The following is a 27878-nucleotide window of genomic DNA, read 5'->3' on the forward strand; positions in this document are numbered from 1 at the left end:
CAACTTTTGCAAGAACCTGCTTGTAGGCTTCTATAAATACTCCTTCTTGACAAAGTGATTTACAACATGCATATTCTATAATCTTCGACTGGCACAAACTAGATCCCACTTCAGAAGACAGGCCGTTTCCCTGTCCACCAGATAGAGAGCTCAGTTCTAGCTCCTCAACCTGGATCTTTAAGTAATCCATAAAACCTCCATACTTAGTTAATTCTCTAGCCCAATACTCTCAGTTGCAATCATTGCATTTTGTTAAACTCTACCTTATTTCTATGCCCATGCCACCATGTGCTGCTTCGCTTTTTACTTTCACTCCATCTACCTATGGTGGAACACCCTAATTCGGGGCTACCTCCATCGTGCAAGCATTCAAAACAACTCTCAACTCGAATCTTTTCAATGTAAGGCCTCACTAAAACCTTAAAAAATCACTCTCTGCATTTTACCCATCTGTTCTTTCATATAACTACCCACATGTTACAACAATGCCACTTTCTACTATTTCTAGCATCCTGAATGACCCCTTCACAGTATAGAACAATAGTTGATGTTTTTCAAATAATCCACGACCCTCCAATGTATCAACAAATTATCCATGTTAGAGAGTGGGCTGATGGATCACAGTATGTTTGTTTGAATGTTGGCTCAAAAATAGAGGTGTGAGGTGTCAAGTGTTTTGGATGGCCTAGTATCAGCAGACTCTTTCACATCTATGCGTTTTCTGCATTCTGCCAGGTTGCCTTTGTGAAGGCTATGGTATTCCAAATGTCCAGATTTACAATTGTGTGGTAATGAAAAGTCCGGTAATGCCGGAAACAAGTTCTTACTACGGAGGAGACGCCACATGAAATGTCCTCCACCGTGCCATTCGTTTGACAAAATTATTTTTTTACTTGGTGTAACAGGCATTAGACCAGTGTTGGTTTCCAAGTGCTGTTTAAGGTTCAATTCTTCCGTACAGTTCTTATGACACTTTGTGCATTAAATATATCTAATTACTGTGGGGATTCTAAGGTGCTGTAAGTCTTATTTATTTAGTTGTTTATATAGCGCTAGAACCGAGCCCCGAAGGGGTATCTCTGCGCTTAAACGGACTAAGAGAGAGGCAGTGGTTCCTTAGCAAAATGAAACATCACAAAACAAGAAAGTTTTTAACAATTTCCTAAATGAAAGATGTTCGGAACACTGTCTGAGGGAGAGCGGAAGGTCATTCCATAGGCGAGGGCCCAGATGGGAGAAGGCTTTTTCTCCTAGCCTAGCTTTTTTTTTACAGAGGGTACTTCCAGAAGGTGTTTACTACTAGAGCAGAGGGATCTAGACGGAACATAAGGTACAAATTTCTCTGCAAGGTATAGAGGGTCTAAATTGTGTAGTGCTTTATGAATAGTACAACAGGTTTTAAACTTGATTCGCTGACGAATCGGAAGCCAATGGAGCTTTACAAGAAAGGGATGCGAAGAGGTCCTTGGAGGGGCGTTCAGGACCAGCCGTGCGGCCATATTCTGGACCACCTGCAGTCTATTTAATGAGCTTTCATTGGCCGATATCAACAGGCCATTGCAATAGTCCAGGCGACTTAATACTAATGCTTGGACCAAGGTTCTGTGGATCGAATCAGGAAGCAGAGGGAAAACTTGAGGCAGTAAACCTATTACATGGAAACATGAGCCAATTGTCTGGGCAACATGTTCTTTTAGGTTAAGTGATTGATCCAAACGGATACCAAGATTTTTTACTATGAGTTTAGGAGTGGGATGGAGACCCAGCTCAGATGGCACCAGTCAGGGGTCCATAGTAGGGGGGCTTCCCCAAAGAGCATTACCTCCGTCTTCTCCATATTACATTGCAGATATAGCTATCACCCCATTAGAGAAGGCAAACTGAACTGCAGCTGTAAATTTGTCAAATGGAAAGAGAAGCTGCATGTCGTCGGCATATGATACGGGGATAAACCCATATTTCCTCAGGCGATTGGGCAAGGGAGCAACATAGGTATTAAACAAGGTAGGGCTCAAACATGAGCCCTGCGGTACTCCCTTGGTCAATTCCAGAGGATCCGAACGGAATGCAACCAGTTTAACGCTCTGAAACCAATCGGACAGAAAGCTCCTCATCCAAGCCAAAGCCAGATCTCTTAGCCCCACCTCTTCCATTCTTCTGAGCAAGACACTATGGGATATTGTGTCGAACGCTGCGGATAGGTACAACAGCACCAGAATCAATCATAGAATGGCCCTTATCCAGGGACATTCTAATATGTTCTCAGTAACAACATTCCCACATTATGTTCAGTTGAAGTGCAGCAAGCTAGCGTAGATTCTCTTATGAAGGTCAAGTTTTCATTCTCAAGTAGAACTCTTCTGCTCAGAGGTGGAATAGGACTTCACTTTTCTATGTGTTCTTTGATGCCTTAGAAGATTTGTGTTTCGAGTAAAGCTCTTTTTACACTCAGTGCAAGGAAAGGGTCTCACTCCAGTGTGTATCTTCTGATGCTGTAGAAGATTAGTCTTTCGAGTAAAGCTCTTCTCACATTCAGTGCAGGGAAAAGGCCTGACGCCTGAGTGAATCATCTGGTGACGCTGAAGATCATTCTTGAATTTAAAGCACTTCTGACATTCAGTGCATTGAAAAGGTTTTTCTCCCGTATGAACTATCTGATGACGATGAAAATCTGTCTTCACAGTAAAGCTCTTCTCACACTCAGTGCAGGAAAGAGGCCTCACTCCAGTGTGCTTTCTTTGGTGCTGTAGAAGAGTTGCCTTTCGAGTAAAATGCTTCTCACAATCGGTGCATGAAAAGGGCCTAACTCCTGTGTGAATACGCTGGTGACGTTGAAGATCATTCTTCAGTTTAAAACTTTTCTGACATTCAGTGCACCGAAAAGGTCTCACTCCTGAGTGGAACCTCAGGTGTTGTAGCAGATATGCTTTCTGGAAAAAACTTTTCTCACACAGAGTGCATGAATAAGGTCTCACTCCTTTGTGGAGTCTCTGGTGATAGTGAAGTTCCTGCTTTACAGAAAATATTTTGTCACACTCAGAGCAGGGAAAGGTTCTCATTTCAGTATGGTGTCTTTGGTGCTGTAGGAGGAAAGTCTTTTGTGAAAAACTCTTCTCACTCTCAGAACAGGATAAAAGTCTATCACTCGCTTGTTTAAGGCCGTACTTGTGAGTTAAATTCTTCTTGCACTCAAATACATCCAAACTTGCTGCCTCCAACTGGTGTGCTGCAGAATAAAAAAAAGTTACATTTAGTATATGGGAAATATGTTATTGCAAAAATAACTACAGCCTTCACAAGTTAATAAGCAAAGGTGTCAAAGAAACCCTTAGCAGCCTGGTGGCTAGATGCCAAAAAGAGATTTTACCTGGTAAGCTGGGTATGCTTGAGTAGGGTTCAGAAAGTGATGCAGAAAGTGATGAATTTTCCTGCCCAGTTCTCAAAGATCATTATGGAACTTTATAAAAGACTGTCTGCTGAATTTGCATAGGGAAATGTAGACACTGGCATGATTGCAATTCGACCTGCGATTAGATAGGGTGCCCCTTGTCACCATTTGTTTATAGATCCCTTTGTGAGGAAGATAATTAAAGATAATGGGGCCTACTCACAAACTGCATTTTGTAGTATGTTTAGTAGTACTACAATAGTGCTACAAAAGTACTACAAAATGCTAATCACCAACTTAGGAGTGTAAAACCCAACCTCCACCTCTCTTATCTTTTCTAGGAGAGGATCATCACACATGTACATTTACTACTTAGTGGTAAATGTGGGAGAAACCAGGGAAGATGGCTAGAAAAAGGGGCATACTTACTAGTAAATGGGAGGGGGTTAGGGAGGAGTAAGGCATTCAGGGAGGAGTAATGAAGTATTTAGGGAGGGGCATGTACCCACCCACAAGACAGTTAGCCCATTGCTATTCACAAAATACACTTTTAATGTTACTACAGACAGAAATGACCCAAAAACAGTAGTAAATAACTCCAGGTCATAGATAGGATGAGCCCAGCACCACGCACGGCTAACCACTGATTTTGCAACACCCTCCGGGCAGTGCCAGAATGTAAGTATTATTATCTGTCTGCCTTGGCTTTATTCACACAAAGATTGGCTGAGTGCCCCATCTCTTACAGACATTAGAACAATGACAGAAGAAAAGTAAATGAGAGCATACACTCTTAAAAATTTCACTAATAATTTGTATAAGAGACTTGACAAGGTAACCATCAAACAAAGACATTTCTGCTGTAGGTAGGCCTTGGGGCAACCTGTTGTTTGGAGAATATCAGTATGGTCTTTACTGGGCAGCGACTCTCGGAGCCAGACAATCTACCTACCCGCACACAATTATTTTATGTTTCAGGATGAGTAAATGCTTTGACACAAGTTCAAATGGTGACACTGGGTAGTCTTCAAATATTCACATACAATCAACTAGTGTTGACAGAGACACGTCAGGAAGTTCATGGGAGAGGGAAGTAGTTGGTTAATGTCCGTGTCCTATAAAATGAACCCATTTAGCAGTCTAGTAAAATAAAAAGTGTAATGCATTCCAGTGACAGAATGTATGCTAACTGTTCAATGTGCAACATAATTAGGAGGAAGCCCTGTCATATGGAAGTAATAAGTATTCTCATAAATAAGAAATGTCAAATATTCAATTGTCAAGTAATTTCATCAAAGGCAACTGTCAGGCACCTTAGTGAGGAAGAAGTATCAAGCACTCCGGTAAATATTATCTGCTAGTCAAATGATAGGCAAGTGTCAAACTATTACTTGATAGATTATTAAAAGTTAAAACTCATTATTTAATCTCAGAATCTAATACCACCCATGTTTCTATTTACTGAGCAAAGGGGAAAGATTGTGGCTTGGATTACTTTTTTTCAGAATACAAAAGTCTTTAGGACCCTTCTAAAACTTAGGATACCTGTTTCTTCTCTTGGCGCTGCAGTGGGCCAGTTGTAAGGTATGAGGATACCAAATGGATAAAGTTACTGTGTAGATGGTGATACACGCAAAGAAGCAGTTTACACGAAACATATTTTCCCAAACCTTTAATTCATAACAAGTTACAGCACACAGGCCACAGAAGCTCGACCCTTCTACCTCTGCATCAACACTCCCAAGATTCTTCTTAAGTGTCTAAACTTCCAAAGAACTTAGTATTATGCTATAGTACTGAGCTGAACCTCTGAATAATCAAAGTACCATCATCCCAGCCCACTCTCCCTTTCTCACGCGTTCTCTCTGCCTCCCTATTTTTCCATCTCCCCCTCTCTATTACTCTCACTCTTTATCTTCACTGGCAATGGTTATTACACCTTATTTATAACCTTACCCCTTACAAGCATTCAAGGGATTACTAAATACATATGGAAATAGGTCTTGAAAATAGTTAATGTCACTGAATGAACTGCACATTGGGCTCTCACTGCTGATTTCTACAGTTCAAGTAGGCAGTTGAGGTGTACAAATATTCCAGTCTCCTATCAGATCTGACATCTATCCAATGGTATTTTTCTAAGCTACTTACGCCAGTGAATGAGACTTCAGAGCACGGATGTCCACCTATCAGGACAACATTATTTTCATGTTACAGGATGAGAATACACTTTGGGACACGTTTAAATGGTAACAACTCTCCACCAGGGTCTGATTTTTTTGCTACATTAGGAGAAATCTTCCTCTGACCACAAGTCACCAGATGGAGATCTAGGGGTTTTCATGGGCAAGGTAATAACTTATTTGATATTTCCATCTCAGAATACTTTCTCAAGAGGGAGAAATGTCTAGGAAGGAACATATTTTCCTCAGAATACTTGGCCACATTGAAGGCATCTCCCCTTTGTTATGGGCTATTTTGCCAGGTTATTGGACTATAGGACTATTTAACACTTGAAGATAAAATACCACAGGCTATGGGGTTTTCAATGTTTTTCTGGTTGGCAACAGGATGAAATTCAGCCAGTGTCTGGAATAGTAAAGTCATTCTGGTAAAATTGCTAGATATTGTCATAGAATTCATTGCCAGCTAGTCAGGCAGAGGCACAGGCTGTGGCATAATGGTTAATGGAGACCAATAGTTTAATCAAGAAATGAATCAGCACATCAGTTCCTTGGAACTCTGGTGGGTTTATTTACAGTAGTGTGCACGTGTGGAAAGAGTTCATCAGCATAGGCCACTTGGGTAAACATGGTCTTAGCAAAGCAATAAAAGTGAGTCAAAGCAAAAGTGAGCTTAGAGCGCACATAATGAGGTCTGTGATTAGAGGTATTACAAGGCATTACAGGAGCACAGTGGAGTGGTACAGATAGTGTAGCAGAGAGTGTAATGAGTGAGCAGGGTGTTAGTCTGTGGTGCAGATGAGGTATTTTTGGTTTTGAGGAGCTAGAAGAACATAGATTTCAAACATATGTGGGCTGAGTTGTGAGTAGCATGGTGTCTATTGGTTTCGAATAGAGAAGAGTCCCCCGGCAACCTTTCTATTCACTCAACAAATCATCAATCTCTCACTTCAATATATATGTGGCCTGAGCACCAAACTTTAATTCCATTATTTTGTGTTTTCTTTTATTGTTTATTTGTCATTTTATATCAATTCATACAATGTATTAGAAATTCATGTAACGTTTGTTTATCAAATGTTTACTTTAAGAAACCTACATGAAGCATAAAACACATATCATTCCATTTTTTTAAACACCTTATATAGGTCAAGAATGCGAGAAGTATATCTTTTTATCTTCACTTAAAAACATCTCATACCATATCCATTCGTTCCCCAGCTTCAAGGTCGACTGCTCTAGCCGTAAGGCTACATCTTCTCCCCATTTCACATGAAGCAAACGTTTAGTCTATATAATCAAAAAATGGGTTTCATTTTGTACAGTGGAAATGCTGAACTCACATATTTGAAGGTGCACTCATGGGTGAATGAAGAAAAAGGCGACTGTAAAATAAAATATTTGCCAAGGATCACACAATTTGTGACCAATTTACGGGTCAAATAGATTACAGTTAGGTCAAGTAGTAGATTATTGAAGTTACTCGACCTGCAGGTCTAGTAACATTTTAATGATTTTTCAAGGCCTGCTCATACCAAAGAACCTAAGTTAAGATCTTGGCAAAGGATGTATATTCAGAATATGAGAAGGGGAATTGAGAAGGGGAATGAGAAGGGGAATGAGGTGGGGTACCCACCGTCCCCTTACAGTTTTTCCCACCAACGGAACTGTTGGAAATGAAGAGAAGGGTCTCACTGCAGCTCATTAGACTGCTCTTTTTGGGGGAGGTGAAAAAAAGAAGAACATAGAAGGACTTTGTTCACATATAAAGTTATGCTATCAGGTTTAGAGCTGACCACTTCGACACGAGCTCTTATACACATACTAAATAACTTCGGAAAGGTATCTGGATATAAAATGAATATGGAAAACACTGATATTTTACATATAAACACAGGGGGAAAGGAAAAAGAGGAACTAGAAGGTCAGTTCCCCAATTAAACTGGTGAAGAATTTTAAAATAGGTGTATATCATGTTTAAAGTAAGTAAGGTGTACACCACCAACACACTGAAAATATTGGACAAAATAAAACAATACATCAGATGATGGAGATTTAAATACATTACCTGGATTGGTAGAATAGCAGTCAGTTTTGCCAATACAAATTTAAACATCAGTTTCAGTATTCTTCGGAGGTAGATACTAGAATTAGACTGGCAGAATAAAAAGCAGTATCTGTCAGCTATTCCAGTGAAAGCGCCAATAGCGAGAAGGAATGTAGCTTTCCTGACCTGCAGGAATATTACATAGTAGCCAGACTGCTCATCCCCGGAGAATGAGTTTGCAGACATTCAAGCAAACAGAGGCATGATATGAGGGTCCCCTGGGATATGATCTTGCATACCAAGCAGGAGACCAGCAAGACTTAATTGCAACCAGATTACTAGCATGGTGTTGACCATTTGGGACATAACGGTATCTTCCCCCACCATCCCACCAAATACAAGTTACACATTCATCACTTTACAAACTCTATTTCAAACAAGCTTGATAGGACAGAGCTTACAAGAAATGGTAGGATGACATTACAGAACAGTAAATCTATTGAATAATGGGGAAATCAGATTTCTGGAAAATTGCGGAAGAACACACAATGTGTTAGAAGCACACACGTTATAAGATTACTAAGGAATTTGGCTCTTACCAAGACCACGAGAAAAGAAAACAGCTACTAGACAAAGACTATCTGAGGAAATCTCAGTGGGGCAATTCACTAAAATGAACGTCATATCAACTACTTTCTACACAATACTTAGGACTCCCAGGAATCTGCACAAGTGGACAAATATATCAAGGTGGGATTAAGTAACAGATACATAGCTCTCGGAGCAAGCATGGGGTGGTTTATGGAAAGATGAGGCAAGATGAATTAAGTCCGAACAACAGAGATTGAAGTTAAAATGAAAGGTTGGTATATGACCCTAGTTAAAACTAATCATGTTTTAGGTTGTGTCAAATAGGTGTTAGAGGGGCTTTGAGCCTAGAGGAGATCAGATATTGCCCAGTAATCATATGCAATTTAAAGGAAGTTCTGAAAGCCAAAAAGAAAAAAGTGGGGTGCCCTATCCCAAGTATAACAGATATGGTAGAAGCTGGGTCGGTGCTGACATTACAGGGATGCAGCTAACTCAGAGAATGGACACTAATATTCTATCTCTAGGTGTCAGCAAAAATTAGCAAGGTTCTGGAAGCAAAACACATCCCCTACCTTGGAAATGTGGTAGGGAAAAGTGTGAGAGACCATGGCAGTAGAAAAGCTATCACATCACATTGTCAAAAATAAAGAGGTCTTCAATAGGGTATGGCCACAACCCCTCAGTTTTATGAGGGACGATGCCAGAGACCTATCATGCCAAATAAGCCCCCTACACTGATTTGACTAAGAACATAATTGGGATAGTAGTAAAGATAGCAGGTTAGCAAAGGTGAATGGATGGAAACTAACTCATGAAACGGGATTTTGAGGGTGGTGCTTACTAAAAGGTTTATTAAATTGCTTGTCAGTTCATGAAGAACTAACAATGAATGTGCTTTGCTATTAATAAAGACGAGTAACTAACATTTACGTTATGTTATTAAAAAGTTATTGATTGATGCACATGCTTTAAACTAATACAAATGTGAATAAAACAAATAAAGGTCACGCGAGGCTGGGCAAAAGCAGCCTCAGTGTCTCATGTACGTTTCTGACAGGAACTCAGCCCTCACACCTGCACGCAGCCTACGTGTAGTGTTCTGTACACTGCCAGGAAATATTTGTGTGGATTAAGTCTCAATTGGTGAGTGAAAGTGTTCTTAAGGCTTTTGATCCCAATAAAGAGTGTGTGGTGACTGTAGATGCAAGTGGGTTCGGTCTTGGAGCCGTGCTCACTCAGAAGAGTGGTCAGGTCGACAACACCATTGCGTATGCTTCAAGGGTTTTGCGTGGCGCTGAAGTGAATTTCTCTGTGATAGAGAAAGAGCTTTTAGCCTGTTGGTGGGCTGTGAGGAAATTCAACTCTTTTCTCTGGGGCAGTCATTTCATCATACGTACTGATCATAATCCCTTGGTTTCCATTTTGTCCGGTGAGAAGATTAAAGAACACACTCCGCGCATTGCCAGGTTGTCGACTAAGCTACTCCAGTATAATTTTGATGTGGTCTATTTGCCTGGTTCAAAAAATGTCAGGGCGGACTATTTTTCACGTTTCCCCATTTCTGGTCATGATTCTGATTTTGAAAATGATGATGACCAAGAGGACTGTTTTGTCGCTGCATTGGATCTTGAGGGGATGTGTGCTGTCAATGAAGCAGAATGGAGAAAGGAGTTATTGAAAGATGAGGTACTTGTCCAGGTCCTAAGTTTTTAAAAAAAAGGTTGGCCCAAAGAGAAAAATGTTTCAGGACAATTCCAGACTTTTGTCAAAGTTGCTGATGAGCTCACGGTGGAAGATGGCATCCTTATGCGGGGTGGTAGACTTATTCCCCCCGAGAGTTTAAGGAAACGTCTTGTAGAGGGTGCGCATGAAGGAAATTTGGGAAAAACGTTCACCAAACGCAGATTACGGGATGTATTTTGGTGGCCACTGATGGATGTGTGTGTGGACGCTCTAGTTGATGGTTGTGTCATCTGTAGGTCGTCTGACAAAAGCCATAAACCTAGAACACCTCCTTTGGAACCTGTTGTTCTTCCCGAGAGGGCGTGGGAAAAGATTGGGGTTGATCTAGTCGGTCCTTTTAATCTTTTGCCTTCTTCATCACGTTTTGCCATCGTTGCCATTGATTACTATTCCAAATGGCCAGAGATTCGGTTTATCAGTGAGCCTTCCTCAGCCAATGTCATTTCTTTCCTTAAAGATGTTTTCCTTAGGGAAGGGTTCCCTTCTGTCGTTATGACAGACAATGGTGTGCAGTTTGTAAGTTCAGAATTTGAAGGTTTCCTTAAACAAGGTGGTGTTTCTCATAAGAAGAGTTCACTCTATCACCCTCAGGCCAATGGCCTTGTGGAGAGGATGAACCGTGTGTTAAACAATTGTGTGCAATGGGCTATTGCTTGCAAGTGTGTTCTTGAAAATGCTGTTCGCTCCATGTTGTGGTTTTACCGCACCACTGCTCATTCATCCACTGGTGTGTCTCCGTTCGAACTCCTAAGAGGGAGAAAACCATCCACAAAAATTTGTCCAGGGTGGATGTCGAAGTGGGTTAAGATGAATGTAATGGACGGGATTGATGGGTTTGTAAGGGACAATGTTGTGAAGGTTCAAGCAAAGCAGAAAGCTTATTTTGATGAAAGAAACAGGGCTATACCGCATAGTATTCATGCTGGAGATGTTGTTCGTATTAAGAGCCCTGTTCATGTCACCAAGGGAAGAAGCAAATTCTCTGAGTCTTTAGTTGTTGATAAGGTTTGCGGCAATGCCATTCGTGTCAATAATAATCACTGGTGGAATGTCAGTAAAGTGGTGAAAGTCAATGTCAAGGAACCTGATTGTGTCAACCGTGGCCTCCTATCTGATTCTCGCCATGATGCTAAGTGCTCTTATGATGTCAACAATGATGGTGGTGATTTTCCTGGACTTCGCAGGAGTTCGAGAGTCCTTAGGATTCCTGCCAGGTTTAGATAACCACTTAGTTCTCTTTTCGGTTCCTGTTTCTTGTTCTAGTCCTTACTCTACTTTTCTTCATTGTCATTTCCTTTTCTTACTTTTCTCTCTTTTCTCTTCTCTCTTTTCTTTCCCACGTTTTCTCTTTTCTGTTCTCCGAGCTCTTTCCTTTTTGTTTATAGGGAAGAGGATAATGTAGTGTTCTGTACTGTGCCTCACTGGCACCTGTAGATAGAACCCTCCACTTTGAGGATTCTAGGGCTACGAGTAGAATGTTAAGACTCGGCAGTTGAAGCCTGGTGTTCACTTGTGTCGCTGTGTTCTCTATGAGCTGGTAATAAACTACAAACTTCAATGACAGCGTTTCCTGTGTTCCTGACATAAACACCACACTACGGCTTGTTCAAAAGATCTCTGCCAAAGAGCCCAGTTTACGGGAGCCTGTCGGGCATTGCAGTGCCGGCCCGACGAGGAGCATGGCCCAATGATGAAGCTTGACATCCCTCAGGGTGTGTGAGGGCATCACGAAGAAGACCTCCCTTTTCCCTGCACTCCCTGTTAGGAACTGCACACCCATTTGATGCACTGAGCAATAAAGATGCCATTAAATCTTGTTTTTATATTGACACATTTGCGGTCTGTTCAAGGAAAGAGGTCCAATATCAGTTTGTCTTTTTACTAATTGCTGCTTGAAAAATTTAGTTAATTTTTCTTTCTCTTAATACAGTTAGGGGTTTTTGTCAAGTGAGCTGTCTGAAGATATTAGTTTTCTTTCTAACACAACATTTAAAGTGAGCCTGTAAGTGAATAGCACACGTTTCAAAATATATCAGGAATGATGAAAGCACATTTTTTTTTGTAAATAAGAAGTGTGATGCAAACAAAGATTTAAATACGAGCAAAACAATTCAGAACACTTTACTTGGTGATGTGCAAATGATGCATATTTGCAGAAATTTGATTTCCAAACATTATTGTTTATACACTATATGATGTTATCAGTAATACCATGTCAGTAGGACCATTTGTGTCCATTTTAATATAAAATCTGCTGATTGTAAACGACAGTGAGCTCCCACTTCATGCTTTAGTTATGCATTCATTAAAAGTGATAGTTTTTAAACATGATTTGAGGAACATTCCTGCCCCCACCCTGATGACAATGTTGTTAAAGAACCAAGAGGCATGTACAGCAGGCATACTGAACTCCCATATTTGAAGGTGCTCTCATATGTGATAATGAAGAAAATGGCGGCTCAGTGAATACGCTTTTTTGCCCACGATCACATCATTTGAAACAATTTTTTTGGTTAAGAGCATTCCCACTAGGTTGAGCAGATTATGTAAGTCACTAGACCTGCAGGTCTAGTAACAATTTTATGATTTTTCGAGGCCTCAGACAAGACCAAACACAAGTTTACCCACCACCCGGTGCGGGCAGGGAAACCACTATGTCCTGGGGTGGGCTCCACAGGACACAGTGTGTGAGCCGACCCCGGGGATGTGGCCCCGGGGGCCATTAAATGTTTGGGGATGGAGGGAGCATATCCTCCTACCTTTTAAAATGTGTTAGCGCCCCAGGGGATGTGATCCACTGGTCCAAATTAGGCTAAGGGAAGTGTGCCACGCTAGCCCCCTCCATTCATTTTATGACTCTGCACTGGGGATTGGGTCCCTGAAGGCTTTTTATGATCAAGGAGGGGCGTAACACAGACTCCCTTCCCTTTAATTTACATTTTGGCCCCAGTGGATGTGGTCCCTGGGGCCTAACTAGGGTCTGGGATGGGGCTGCATACCCCTGTCCCTTATTTGTTTTCATTGGCCCTGGGGGATGGGTTCCCCGGGGTCTCTCAGAGGCTCAGGGAGAGAGCCACACACTCCCTCACCGAAAAACAAACCCATTATGCGCCCCCCTTCCGAGAACCTGGCCCACCTCACAGGAGCCCCCACTTGGTGCTTTTAAAAATTTCGTTTTGAAGCACATTAACTGCAAAATTAATAAAAGTAAAACCTTTTTGGTCCCAGGCAGGGTCCTTTTGGGATCCCACCACCAGTGCTTAGTGTGTCTGGGTATCTCTATAATGACACCATGTCTACCTTTGTGTTTTTTGTTAGGACTCTCAACCGAGTACTAAGATAGCTGCCACCACTTCATGTTTGAGGTGGTGGTAGCCAATCAGATCTCAGGAGGGGATCTGTCAGCTCCGCGGATCCTCCGCGTGTGATATATTCACATTTTTTAAACAAAAACAGAAAGAGCTTTTTTCTGGACCAAGATCTAGCTTTCTGCCAAATTTTATGTGAATCCAGTCAGCAGTTTAGGCTGTAGCTGTGTCTAAAGTTCCCATTGAAAAATGAATGGGGGAAACACATTTTGAGACACCCTTTGTTCTCCGCCCCCACCTGACAGATCACACCAAAACTTTCCATGGTTAAAGTAGTCAAAAAGTAGCATTTTTTGGGAAGATTTCATGGAGATTCGTCAAACAGCACCAAATAAGTTATTAGGACAAAAAAGGCATTTCCCATGGAAGCACAATCCTAACTATAACTATCCAGAGTCGACCGCCACAAGGATACATATATATTTATATATATACACACACACACATATATATATATATATATATATATATATATATATATATATATAAATGAAGGTGGCTTTATATTGAAGCAAATAACATAATGAGGAACAAATACAAACCTGTATTTATGTTGCACCGCGGGAACGTTTAAATTATGAACAAACCACAAACTGTTTTCACGAAGCCAAGAGAAATGAATAACACTTTTTTATTTCACTTCTTGGACAGAAAAACTTTATTGTTTTAAACAACACTCCAGGTCATTGCACTAATCCTGCTTGAAGTTTTCACTAGAAGAGATGGAGAGCGTAGTAACTTTTCTATGTTTCGTCATTGGCAACACCTGGAGGTGAATATATAAAAACATGATCCTGATGGCATTTGTCGGTTGACAAAGGCTGATCTAACAGCCGAAATGCGTTCCAGTTTTCACATAATGCGGTCAATCATCAATTTGACTGACCTACACCTTACGGATAAAGAAAACAAAATCCTGTCACTAGGTTTAACATATTGCCCTCCGAATGACTTTGACTATGCGCAGACGCGCATTGATATGTACAAATACACACGCAAGCTCAAACTACGCAAGTTTTTCTTACTCAACAAAAGCAAATTACCGAAAACACAGGAGGGCGCATGAGGGGGGTCTGGCGAGTCCCCCTTTAATGACCGCAAATGAATTTGAGTTGTTTTGTGACCGAAAAGATTTAAATAAGGAGGGCTCCCTAGATGACACCATTACCAGCACTGCTACTGATATGCCATGGTTAAATGTGACAGGACTAACCGATTTTAAACCTAAGTCAATATTTAACCCCGTAATGCTCCATGACAACATTGACATTTACAATGAGTTGGTCACTTCAAAACTTAAAAAGCTTCATATGTCTACCCTGCACACACAACAGCAATGTCGCAGGCAAAACAACAACTATGGCAGCCTGATGAAGAAGCTACAGAACAACAACAACGTCATAGTACGCCAATACGATAAGGGGGGCAACATTGTGTTATGGCCAAGGTCCATGTACATGGAGGAAGCTCTCATCCATCTCAATGACCGCAATTGCTACAAACGCAGTGATTGGCAAACTGTGAAAAAAGCTTGGAGTGACTTTAATGTTAAACTGCTATCTTGGAAAAGTGCCGGCTTGCTCAGCAATGACGAGTTTAAATTTCTCAAGGTCAATCATCCCACCATCCCAGTGTTCTACATGATCCCTAAAATTCACAAAAACCCCACGCGCCCTCCAGGGAGACCCATCATCTCTGCGAGGAATAGTCTATCGGAAAACGCCTCCAGATATATAGACTTTTTCCTACAAGAACATATCAAAAGGCTTCCATCATACCTGCAAGACACGGGGGATTTCTTGAGGAAAATTGAGTCCATTAAATGGCAGGACGACTATTTGCTGATAACTCGGGACGTTACAGCCCTGTACACTAGTATTCATCACAGGGACGGTGTCAAGGCAGTATATCATTTTCTGGGGAAAAAACCTTGCTACATGTCCAAACACAACAAGATGCTATCTGACATGATTCAGACCTGTTTGGATAACAATTATTTTTTGTTTCAGAATCAGGTGTTTCAGCAGCTCAGGGGTGTGGCGATGGGGGCTTGCTTCTCCCCCAGTTACGCGTGTCTACACATGGTACTGTGGGAGGAGCAAGTCCTCAAAACAGGATTTGACCACATCCTGAAACAGCACATTGTTGCTTGGTATTGTTACATTGACGATCTTTTCCTGGTCTGGAAAGGTTCGGAAGCAGCAGAATCTTTGTTCATTGAGGAGATCAATGTTAACAACCTTAATCTGGAATTTACTGGTAATATCAGTAAAATATCTGTTAACTTTTTGGATGTCGAGATCTATGTAGCTAACAATGCACTGGCAACATGTTTACACCGCAAAGTCACCGCAGGTAACACCGTTCTACATGCCTCTAGCCACCACCCTGATCACCTAATCCCAGCATCCCATATGGGGTGATGCTGCTCATTAGACGCATCTGTAGTGTCGACTCTGAATGTGAGCAAGCACAGGGTGAGAGCAAACGTAGGTTCCTAGCGAGGGGCTACTCGGTTAATGCTTTGGACGTAGCGATCAGGAAAGCTAACACTGTCCCACGCTCCACAGCTCTCCAGCCGAAACTGGTGGGGATACCTATGAATCAGAGTGACGGTCTAGAACCCCCCAGACTCATCTTGCAGTTCAGTCATCAGCATAACAAACTTTGCAAAATCATCAATAGCAACTGGCCCATTGTGCAAAGTGACTCAGTTATTGGCCTTTTCGCAGGGCACGCTCTATGAGTGGCATGTTAGTTAAAAGTAGCCCTGAAGAAACGGCTGTTGGTTCTTGGCTGCAGCTAACCAAAGGATTTATCAAATGTGCTTCTTGCAACGCTTGTAAGCTGGGAAGAAACAGAACGACATACAAAAGTCCATTTTGTGATGTCCCCAGGGTAATCAGCAAGAAGCTCACCTGCAAATCTGATTTTGCGGTGTATGTGCTGGAGTGCACTTGTGGCCTGCAATATGTTGGTAGTTCCAAGTTGCAGGTCCACAAACGTGTACTCCAGCACATGAGGGCTATCAGCAAAAACGATGCCTCATATCCAGTGGCTAGGCATTTCAAAGAGTCCCACAAGAGTAGCTTGGATGATCTCAGCTACTTTGTGGTGGACATGGTGCCCCCACTACGCCGTGGGGGGTCCGTGAGGCCTTACTTAGGAAACTTGAAACAAGATATATCCTCGAGCTTGATACCAAGAGCCCCAATGGTCTGAACTCGAGTGAAGATTTTTATACCCACCTATAAATCTCCTCCCAGCTTGTACGAGTATAACAGCATCAGATTAGAATCCATCCATATCTATGTGCTTTACTGTAATTGACTTCTGTAAGCAATAGATAATTTCCCGTGATCGCAGTTCATCAACTTTTTAATCACTTTTTCCCTATGTCCACACTTCACTCTTCCTGTTTTACACTCAATATTATGATCTTAGTGGACCAAACTCCCCGGCTGGGTATCATGGACTCACATGGATTCAAACAGCCATTATGGGGTGCGAATGACACAAGCTTTTAGATGCCCTACTTGGCATCCTGTCCATGACAGACGGGTTGCAATCAGCTTAGTATGCTGGTGTGAGGCCCTTACCTTGGGATGTTTTCTCTATTTTATAGTTTTATGTGGCTTTTAAAATATTTATGAGGTAATAGATATTTATATTCATCCTGTGTGCAATAGAGTTTCAAAAGACCAAATTCATGACGATGTTTTGTGTTGGTATATGCTATTATAGAGGAGAGCAAACAAAACATATTGTTTTTAAATCATTATCAGACTGATTGTTTATCTTACTGCCTCCAGCTGTTAGACACAACCAACACTGATTTTGGTCCACTTGAGCGATCTGCTCCCAATTTTTACATGGGGACAGACTCGCATTATTGCGTTATTTTATAGAGTTTTTAACATCGCAGACTTTTGCACACACTAGAGTTTAAGCCTCTCTCAGTTCCTTCAAGGTGAGGGCATAATCGGGCTAACTGCACCCCAGTGGCAACTTGCCAGGTATTAGTAAAATTAATCACAGCGCAGGTTGTCATTAGTCCAGCATCTTTGTACACCTAGGCAGTACTTTGGCCCACACACACATTGAGGCATTTCACCCAAATTGGGATGAACTACTAACAGCCAGGCGACAAGCATTTGTGCTTAGGGACTAACAATTGCCCATTCACATACGCGGTTACTTGAATTAGGTACCCATTACACCTGGGCACCTTTACCCATCTTGGGTTTTATCAGGTCTTGAACAAATTTGCACTGACTTGCATATGTTTGAACAATTAATGCCTATTTGCAATTTTTTTCGCAATGTATATGATTCATTATGAAGTTGGTTTTATCCTGGTATGTTTTTAGCCTATTTATGGTTATTTACTGTTTATCCACCTGTTTTATATATCCAGTCAATGCCTTTGTGTTGGGCACCCCACCATGGGGTCAATTCCGTGTTGCACTAGACTATACTGTCAAGCACTTGCTTGCAGGGTATTTTGCAAATGTGCACATCCCTTTAAACGGAGTTTATATTTGCTGCCAACATTTATTTTAGACATTAATGGTCGTATTATATACTGTTTTTCAAGCTGTGACACCATGAGTATGTTTTCCATGTTGTTTGATCCACCGATCATGTGATGGTTTGCACTAGCACTTTAAAAGGGCGGCTTGCACTTCCAGCGTCATGTGATCAAGGCTTCTTGGGAAGTCGAAACGTGTCATGGTGGTGCATGGTGTCTGAAGAAAAATAAATATATTCATGCACTCAACTTTCCGGGTCCGTGTTCGTCTTTCCGCAAAAAATTTGAGTTTTGAAGACGGAGTTCTGCTTCTATATATATAAATATATATATATATATATATATATATATATAAATATAAATATGTATATATATATATATATATATATATATATATATATATATATATATTCATATTCACTGAAAAAAACATAGGTTTCAGGGGTGTTATAGTTAGCTGGACATTTCACTCATACAAAACCATTGGAATTCCTCCGTTATAGTTAGTTGTACTAACTGTAACTCTGGAGCACGCAATCCATTGGTGATGATGTCACATATTACATCATTCATGACATGGTCAGTGACATCACTAATTACATCACTGATGACATCACAACTTCAATTCAGCTTTGAATCTATACTACGGACAGTATGAAATTTAGCCTTGATTTATTTAAGGTAGAGATATTTGTACTTTATGTCCTCAGATTTTGTTAAAGGATATGACAAAAAGAATTTCTTGATGTTTGTGATGACTACTGCCTTCGATCTACATTGTGAGGGCTCACAATTCAGGTGGAATGGCGATTGAACATGACGCATTCCAGTAGGCAAGAGACATTGTACCAGTGCAACCCGCCCGAACCACGTATCATCGCAGGGTGCGCACACTAACTCACAGCACCACAAGTCTTCGCTATGTGACCGTATTTAGTCATATGTCTTATTTTGAAAAAAACATATCATAGTTTTTGGAGAGCTACTGCAACTTACTCCAGTAAAAGGACAACCAGTATTTATAAGAAAACTTGATTTTAAAGAGTTTGCTACCAGTGCATCCTGCTCGGACCTCGCAACATCGCAGGCTCCACAGAACCTTGTTGCTTCAGGTGCCACTAACTCTGTGCACCACTTATCATCGTTGGCTGCACACACACTAATTTACCCATACTGTGCAGCTCTACTTAACACCACGTGGCCGTGGGCTCTTGCTAACCGCTGCCTCCTGCCTATACTGCGGTCATCAGAGCTCACAATTAATTAGACTGTTGATTCATTATTTGCAGAGAACAATACCAAACTAAGTATAACATTTATCAAACCCTGTACAATATCCCTTTAGTATGCTTCCTTTAAGAACTTCTTTTATATCACTTATAGATGTAGTTGAATAATAAAATTCACACTGCAAGTGCAAAGGCACACTTAATGACAGTCTACACTGCGGACAGCATAGGTCACAATTTGAACCTCACTTTTTCTTCATTGGAAACCTGAAATACTTTTTTGGAGACAAAAGTGGCTACACCACTGGAAGAATCATCGGATTCTGATCATTTTGTTGCTGAAGAATTGATAACCAACAATGGTATTTTTTTTCCCTCAAAGTACATGCAGTCCAGTATGCAACAGTCAATGCTTTGAGTGCAGACCGTTCAGACCACGCATCATCGCAGAGTGAGCACACGCTAAACACCAGACGTACCACTAACTCAGTACACCATAAATATTTGCCACAAGGCTTTATTAAGGCAAAATTTAGTAGTAAAAAAACATTACCCCCAGTGCGGCCTGTCCGGACCACACATCATCACAGGTTACGTGCACGCTCAGTCCCAAAGGTACTACTAACTCAGTGCACCATAATTCATTGCCACGTGGCCGTATTGAGGCAGAATTCAACTGACTCTTCATTCATCATTTATACAGTGCAGTACCAAACAAAGTATAACGTCTATCAAACCCTATACAATATCCCTTTAGTAGCCTTCCTTCAAAAACGTCTTTTATATCAGTCCTAAATTCAGTTGAAAAACAAAATTCACGCTGCAAGTGCAAAAACACACTCAATGGTAGTCTACACTGCGGATACCACAGGTCACAACTTGACTTGACCTAGTTTGCAGAGCAATTGATAACCATTGATGGTAGTTTTTTTTTCCCCTCAAAGTTCATGCAGTCCAGTGTGCAACAGTCAATGCTTTGAGTACAGACCGCTCGAACCACGCATCATCGCAGGGTGAGCAGACGCTGAGCACCAGACGTACCACTAACTCAGTGCACCATAAATAATCACCACGTGGCCTTATTAAGGCAAAATTCAGTTGCCAAAAGACATTCTTACCAGTGCGTTCTGCCTGGACCACGCATCTTCGAAGATTCCACTCAAACCAACCCTACCTTAGTGCACCACAACTCATGAACCCTTTACGATAGAATCTTCTGTGTATTATTTCACATGTAGTGCTCCTACCTTTGTACAGCAGAAGTCATAAATCGTTTACGATTGAATATCTTTGTATGATATCATGATTACGAGCACACGTGACCGTACACACTTCAACTATCTATCTGTGTAATTATTGTGTTTGTAAAATGCTGCTCCTGCGCCCTACCACATTATATTGTGCTATAAATAGCGTATACAACCATCTTACCTCTGACAGTAAGTATGGGCTATTCCTCCTTATTTTGTTTAGCATATTTATATAGCGCAGATGTCAACCCAAAACTATATCAGCAATTTACATGAGCATCGTATTTACAGTACATTTTCAGGCATGCGTGGATTACGTCATTACTCTACAATACCAGGATGTGAACGCAACCCCGAGCCTCAAACACTGATTTCCAGCACCATGTTCGACAGTATACCTGAATGACCACATACGTATATATATTATCTGCCTTTCATGTGCCAAAAACTGCAACTTAAACCTTTCACAGCCATGTATTACTACAGCTACAACACTCCACCGAATGTACAACAAACATTGATATTCGCAGAAATACGTCATGTCCACCATCTTTTATGAGTGCAACTATGAATGAATATAGGGTTAGTGATACCCTGTACCCTCCATGTTAGCCATAGTGTGGGACTTTACAGACATGATGACACATTTGCGTGTAAGACCGGGGTGACAGCAGCACTACAACACGGACACCCAAATCAGTAGATTTTTCATGTAGCTCACGACGGAACCACGCCAATAGCTCCGGATACATCGTTCACAGCCTTGCGCAGCACTGGCATACGTCAGTCCAGCCCACTCCGCTTACTCTTCCAGGAAAACACTACAACGGTACATTCATGGCCCAGATTTCCATTGTAGTGATTTCTTACTTCCAGGTCTAGTTGTCACATTGGCACACACACACTCCCTCATGGCTGGTATATACCCACACCACACCCATCCAGCACATACGTCACTATACATGTGACCCTACCAATAAAAAAGACGGGGCGCAAGTGCTCTACGCCATTTTAGAGTTGCTCCTATCGCAAGCGCTGTGATGGCCCGACCTGGTGGTTCGGACGCCTCATGTAGGCCCGAACTACCGAACAGGGGGGCCCACTACCACGTGCGTGGCCTCATTGGTCACTGAGTAGGTGGTACCACAAAGGCTGACCGGGTGAGGAACCTGCGATGAAGGTAGGTGCACGGGTATGTCCTTAGCCATAGCGATATCAAGACTCGGCACAATATGTGAGACTTCTTGGTGGCAGAGCGGGACTGCATGATGTAGAAGGTGCCCTGTCCATGAAAAGGTGAGCAGTGAGTACTGGGTGTACAGCGGATGGAGTACATGGGGTGCAGCAGACTGGATACAAAAAGGCGATGCAGCAATTTAGGCGTACGCAGTCCTATATACCGTATCTTATTGCATTCGTATTTTCTTTTCCAATAGGAGGAAAGTTTTTATAATCGGTCAAATGTCCGATGCTCGTGATGATCGAAACCACATGCATCACTGCGCACCACTTGCTTTCACAACCGGATAAATACATTATACTATAGTAATTTTTCAAAAATCGAAGCCTAATAAACAAGTTGGAACTGTACAAATAGTTGTTTTTTAAGTGCGGGTGGGAAGGTGTGTGAAAGGGCGATGTATTCTACTTCACATTAAGATAGTAACAATTACCAATCATAACATCTTTCTTTTACTATCTTTTAGATGTAGAACTTCAGGGTGCATTATGTCCCGGCACGTGGTCAAAGACACACCGGTGGCAGAAAGGTGAGCTGCGAATATTCTTTTCAGTCACTCTCTCACTTCCTCTATCCTATGATAAAAAAATGACGCACAGTGTTAACTTCCTTTTTATCTTACAGGTTGTGTTTCACAAATTGGCGTCCCCCCTCAACACCTCCAAAGATCAACGTTCGAAGATTCTGCGATGATGTGTGGCCATCGTAACAACGTCTGAGAAGGCTGCTTCGACACGTGGTGCACCCTCTTTGAATCACGCCAATGGCACAAGGTGAGCAAAGAAGCTTGTTTCCGAAGCAACAACAAGTCACCTGTGGGCGGAGAGAGTGGGTAGTGTGCAACAGCTTGACTGCGTAGGAATGCACAATTACCTCCGGGCAGTGAGAATACATAGGTTGCAACAATCTGAGGGGCAGATTTACAAGCCCCTTGCGCCACTTTTGCATCACTTTTTACACGGGAAATGTGACCCAAAAGTGGCGCAAGGAGCTTGTAAATCTGCACCTGAGTGCGCAAGAAAAAGCACTCCCCTCCAGACTCTGGGAGTCAAGGGGGTGCAACAGTCTGGGTATGCAGTAATGAGAACTCACCGCTATGCAGTGGGAGTGCATGGGGTATAGTATTGTGGGAGAAAAAGAGCACAAAGACACCTCCTTGCAGTGGGAGTTGATGAAATACAGTATCCTGAATGTACAAACACATAAAGCAAAAATATACTTGTGCAGTTGTATGTACTCTGCTATTACTAACTCTATATTATCTTTCAGATCACTAAACTAGAGGGTGCACTATGAACCTGCACGTGCTTGGACACACAACGGAGGCAAAAAGGTGAGCTACGAAGATTTTCTCCAGTATTAACTGCTCAATCTATAACTTTCTCTTTCTCTCAGTTTTAATATCATTTTTTCTCTCTTTCTCTCCCTCACCCTCTCTCATATTGTTTCTCTTTTAAAGTTATGGACGCTGCTGTCCACTCTGCCGATAAAAAAAAATCAAGGCTGAATTTAATACAGTCTGCATTGTACAACCAAAGCTGAGTTGAAGTTGTGAACTCTGTTTGCCACAGTGTTTACACAAGGTAAGATCAGCAGCCTAGATACACAATGCCTCCGATTAAATGCGTTCCAAATAAAGAATATTTTTCTGCATAATGACATGATCTCTCACCTAATTCTGTCTCATCTCTGAATCATTTTAAAGACCTGTTGGTCCATACTGTAAATCTGATGCAGTAGGCACTTCCGTACAGACACCTCTTGAACGCAGGCCTATAACAGAGGTGGAATGTATCAGGCACACTACAGACGTGCAAATTAACTAATATTGCCAGGTGTTACCTTAATTTGTGATTGTTGACATCATTCAGTCACATGGATGTAATTTTAAACACTTATTTTCATTTTTATTTTGCAGGTTACCTACCCTCCTTGCATTGGAGTCCATCGAACATTTTGTTTATTATATTGTTATGTTAAAGTTATGTTTCTAGTTATTTGTTATATTGTTATTTTAAAGTTACGTTTCTAGATATTTATTGTTGTTTTAATAAAAGTTAATTTTAAAAAGTATATACGTCCTATTTTTCTGATATTTCACTATTATTTAGTGTAATAATCATATGCTTACAAAACATTAAATAATTAAAATAGAAATTATGTTTATAACTAGAAGTGTAATACTGAGGCTAACTCTTTCCCAGCTCTTTACCAGAGTCTGTACCTGGGATTAACGGTTCCTATGGAAAAAATTTAAAACTCCAGCACAGTAACTGTTTCGATTAGCAACATTGTGTGGTGAACTTGTAACCTGTGTGCTCACTTAAGTGGTCCATGAACTGTTACTATGGTAACAGGCAGTAAGCAATTTGGGGGTAGGGTTGAAAGGTACTGGCTGTACAGAAACCGTTATATTTACCCAGGATCCTCTACATGACAGAGAGGAAAGCAAACTAAGACAGAACACTGTGTAGCAGATTTACAAGCCCCTTGCACCACTTTCGCGTCACTTTCCCATGTTAAAAGTGATGCAATAGTGACGCAAGGAACTTATAAATCTGCCACATCGCATATTAAACATGCTTAAGTCTACTTCAGAACAGATGTTAGGATCTGACATAAACCGCAATTAGCGAGAGTTTTCCTATTGGTCCTCAAATCCAGGGCCGCCTTGTAAATACAACGCTGTTGTCACACCTCCCTCTTCCTTTTTATATTCTCATAGAAACACCTACCTTCCCACTGACAACACCTACATTGCAACTCATTGGAGATACGAGGCGAGCCCTTAGCAAACCGGCGGCTAACATGCATTAATGCATCTTAGCGTCACCTAGTAAATAGGGCGATATAATTTTCACCGCATTTTTGGCTTTTTTACATAAATTGCGGAAAAATGGCACTTGTTAATATACCCTCAAGTTTGCTATGACACAATTGGAACCTCGACTACCGCCCTGCCATAGCAAACAGTAGTGTCCCTGGGGTAGACACCCCGAGACACAGCAGGAGCCGCTCCTGGGGGGTGGCGTTTCCCAAGGCTTTCGACTGCTCCAGAATGCAAACCACGCGGCCCCCTCCGAAAATATAAAAAACCCCGGAAGGTGGTAATCCCCGGGGCTTAGACGGACCTTTGAGTTCCCTCACCCATTTATTTTGTAGCACCGAGGAATGGCGGTCCCCAGGCTACAGGGCCCCTCTGGACCCCATCAAATGTAATATTTTAGACCCCGGGATTTGGCCCTCCCAGGTAGCTAATGCTTAAACAAGTACAGGAGCCCCTGCTTCATTTTTTATTTTATTACGGCGGATCTATGCACTCAACGCACATTTCTCCGTTTTTTCCCCCCAAAAAAAATTTGGGGAGGGGACCTAGGGGTCCTAGTGGGCCCCCATACGCAGGTCTAGATGATCAAAATATTTCTTACATGCCCCCTTTATACCTTTTAAACACTTGTCCCACTATTTTCTAGATCCTCGCTTCTACCGAGGCACAAAATGGCTACCAACAATTCCTGGTTTCGAATGTTAAAAAACACTTGACAGCCAATTAGCATTTTCAGTGCGTCATCGGGATGGTGCGCATAGAGTGCGTGCAAGATGCGCGGAACCACAGAGGTCATAGATATATATGTATTTTTAATTGTAATTTTCTCAGGAACTACTGAACGGATTTACACCATTTTAGCAAAAGTCACTACTCTGAACCAAGGACTACCACTTTGCCACATTTGGTGTAATTCCTTTCAGCCGTTCTGGCAGTAGCCGTGATGAACGGTTCCTATGGAAAATTGTATGGGGAAAACACGTTTTGGGACCCCCCTTTTTTCTCGGCCCCCGCTCAAATGCAATATTTTAGACCCTCGGATTTCTCCTTCCCACGTAGCTAATTTTTAAACAAGCACAGGAACCCGCACTTCGTTTTTATTTTTTTTTATGGCGGATCCATGCACCCACAGCACATGTCTCAGTTTTTTCAACAAAAAAAAATATGTTTTAGGTCCTAGGGGTCCTTGTGGGACCCCCTAAGCAGGTCTAGAGGGTCAAAATATTTCTCAGCTGCCCCCTTCATACGTTTAAACACTTTTTCCACTAATTTCTAGATCCTCGCTTCTCCCGAGGCACAAAATGGCTACCAACACTTTCTGGTTTCTAATGTTGACAACCACTTGACAGCCAATCAGCATTCTGTGCGTGATCGGGACGATGCGCTTATAATACGCGCATCCACGAGGCCACAGATATATATGTACTTTTAATTGTTATTTTCTCAGGAACTACTGAACAGATTTACACCATATAAGCAAAAGGCACGAGTCTGAACCAAGGACTACAACTTTGCCAAATTTGGTGTAATTCCGTTCAGCCGTTCGGGCTGTAGCTGTGATGAACGTTACCTATGGAAAATTGCATGGGGAAAACACGTTTTGGGACCCCCCTTTTTTCTCAGCCCCCGCTTCGCGAATCACCCCAAGACTTTCAGGATAGGAGCAGACCTGCGCACCCCACCAGTTTTGAAAATTGTGCGAAGATTCGTCAACCGGCGCCAAAGTTATTCCAAATAGAATGTTGCGGATTTCCTACGGAAAATAGGTCCTAACTATAACTACCTACTGGCGACTGCCAGTAGGTAATATATATATATGTGGCTCCATGGCGCTAGGACATGACAAGCGCCGCCTGGAATGAAGGGGGCCTGACTGCCGGTTTCTTATTGGCAGGCTTGCAAGCGGCCCTTTCAGTCCCCATGCCCACTGGGGTAAGACATTTTTAGTGAACATTTCAAATGGGAGAGCGATACCCAACCGGGTTTTGTATGGAACTTTGGACCTAACAACGATGGGCGACACTACAAAGACCATCATGCCCTGTTTTGTCAACGCCCACAGGGGCGGGTCTGAGTATTTAATAAAGCTGTTTCCACTTAATTTCGCTTCTCTCTACCTAATTGGAATGAGCCAGTGAACAAGAGGAGCACGTCCTCGAAACGCGTTTGGCAGTCACGCTGTGTGGTCTGAAGGGCTGGCTGACAATCCTGTTACCGGTGGCTGTGTGCGCGACCCCTTCATGCGTGATATCCTCTCCTTGGGCAACCTTGTTTATATATATATATATATATATATATATATATATATATATATATCGATATTGACGCTCCAGTTTTCTTTTACAATGGCAAAAGAATGGACGGCACTCCACAACTCTCAATTTTAAGTCTCTATTGATTTATTCAAAAAGTCAAAACAGGACGCGTTTCGGCATCACGCCTTCATCTGCTGTGAATGGCGCCAAATTCATTAGCAATTTAAATAAAGTTGTGTATTGACGTCAATCTCATGTTAGGTAAACACAAAAGACTAAACAATAAATATACATGGCGGCCATCTTGTAGTAGGTGGAATCAGTACATAAATTGTACGGCCTTATTTCGCAGACAGAAGTTATTAAGCCCTGGATGGGCAATCAAATAGTACGAAAACAGTTCATTACCATCGATTTACATTCATGATCAGTATCAAGGAAAAATGATATGTAACTCTTCCAATCATTCTTGCAGACTGTAACAGAAATAAGGATTAATTGATAGAAGGGGGTAAGTGTATTAAAACATAAATGTTGTCCTGCATCTTAACTAGCCTAGATGACTGGCTAGTTCTTCCCCTGTATTTAATCCTAGCGGAAACTTGGTACGGTGATCTATGATAAACCTCGACTCAAGTTTCCTCATTTGGAGCTCTCTGTTCCCTCCTCGATCTTTGAGGGATATTTGGTCCAGACAATGGAATTTCAGGAGATTCCGATCACTGTTACGTTTCAAGGCAAAGTGTCTAGCTACAGGGTAGTTCGGGTCATTGTGTTCGATTGCTCTAGCATGTTCTAGAATTCGCTTTTTGACTGGGTGGATTGAACTCCCAACATAGTATAATCTACATGGGCATTCTAGACGATACACACAATATGGGCTTGTGCAAGTGAGAAATTTGGTGATTTTCCTCACTATCCCTGTGTCTGCAATTTCATATGAGGTGACTTTACTGCTTGACTGGCAGGCTTTACAGTTTTGACATGGGAAGAACCCAGTCAAGTTTCCCAGTCGTGGTGATCTAGGAATAGTGTCAAAGTGACTGTGTATCAAGGTGTCTTTTAAGGACCTGTTCCTCCTATAGGTAATTTTAGGATGGGATGATAATTGTTTTCCGATGACTGCATCTGTTTTTAGAATCTTCCAATGACGATTCATAATACTGTGGATCATTGAGGAGTCATTAGAGAAAGTTGTGATGAAGCGAGGGGTTTTATCTTCACCA

The 27878-nt window shown here is 41.7% G+C and overlaps 1 protein-coding gene across 1 annotated transcript in view; it reads right to left on the reverse strand.

Annotated features, from left to right (window-relative positions):
- Positions 1–2100: 2100 nt before the first annotated feature.
- The window catches only part of LOC144783207 (uncharacterized), a 184907-nt gene continuing 159129 nt past the window's right edge, over positions 2101–27878 (reverse strand). Inside the window, exon 12 of the mRNA XM_078662302.1 lies at positions 2101–3226. Coding sequence (XP_078518428.1) covers positions 2346–3226 — 881 coding nt within the window. The 3' untranslated portion in view covers positions 2101–2345. The remainder of the gene's footprint in view (positions 3227–27878) is intronic.

The sequence above is a fragment of the Lissotriton helveticus genome, chromosome 9 (assembly GCF_964261635.1).
Source record: "Lissotriton helveticus chromosome 9, aLisHel1.1, whole genome shotgun sequence".
Taxonomy (NCBI): domain Eukaryota; kingdom Metazoa; phylum Chordata; class Amphibia; order Caudata; family Salamandridae; genus Lissotriton; species Lissotriton helveticus.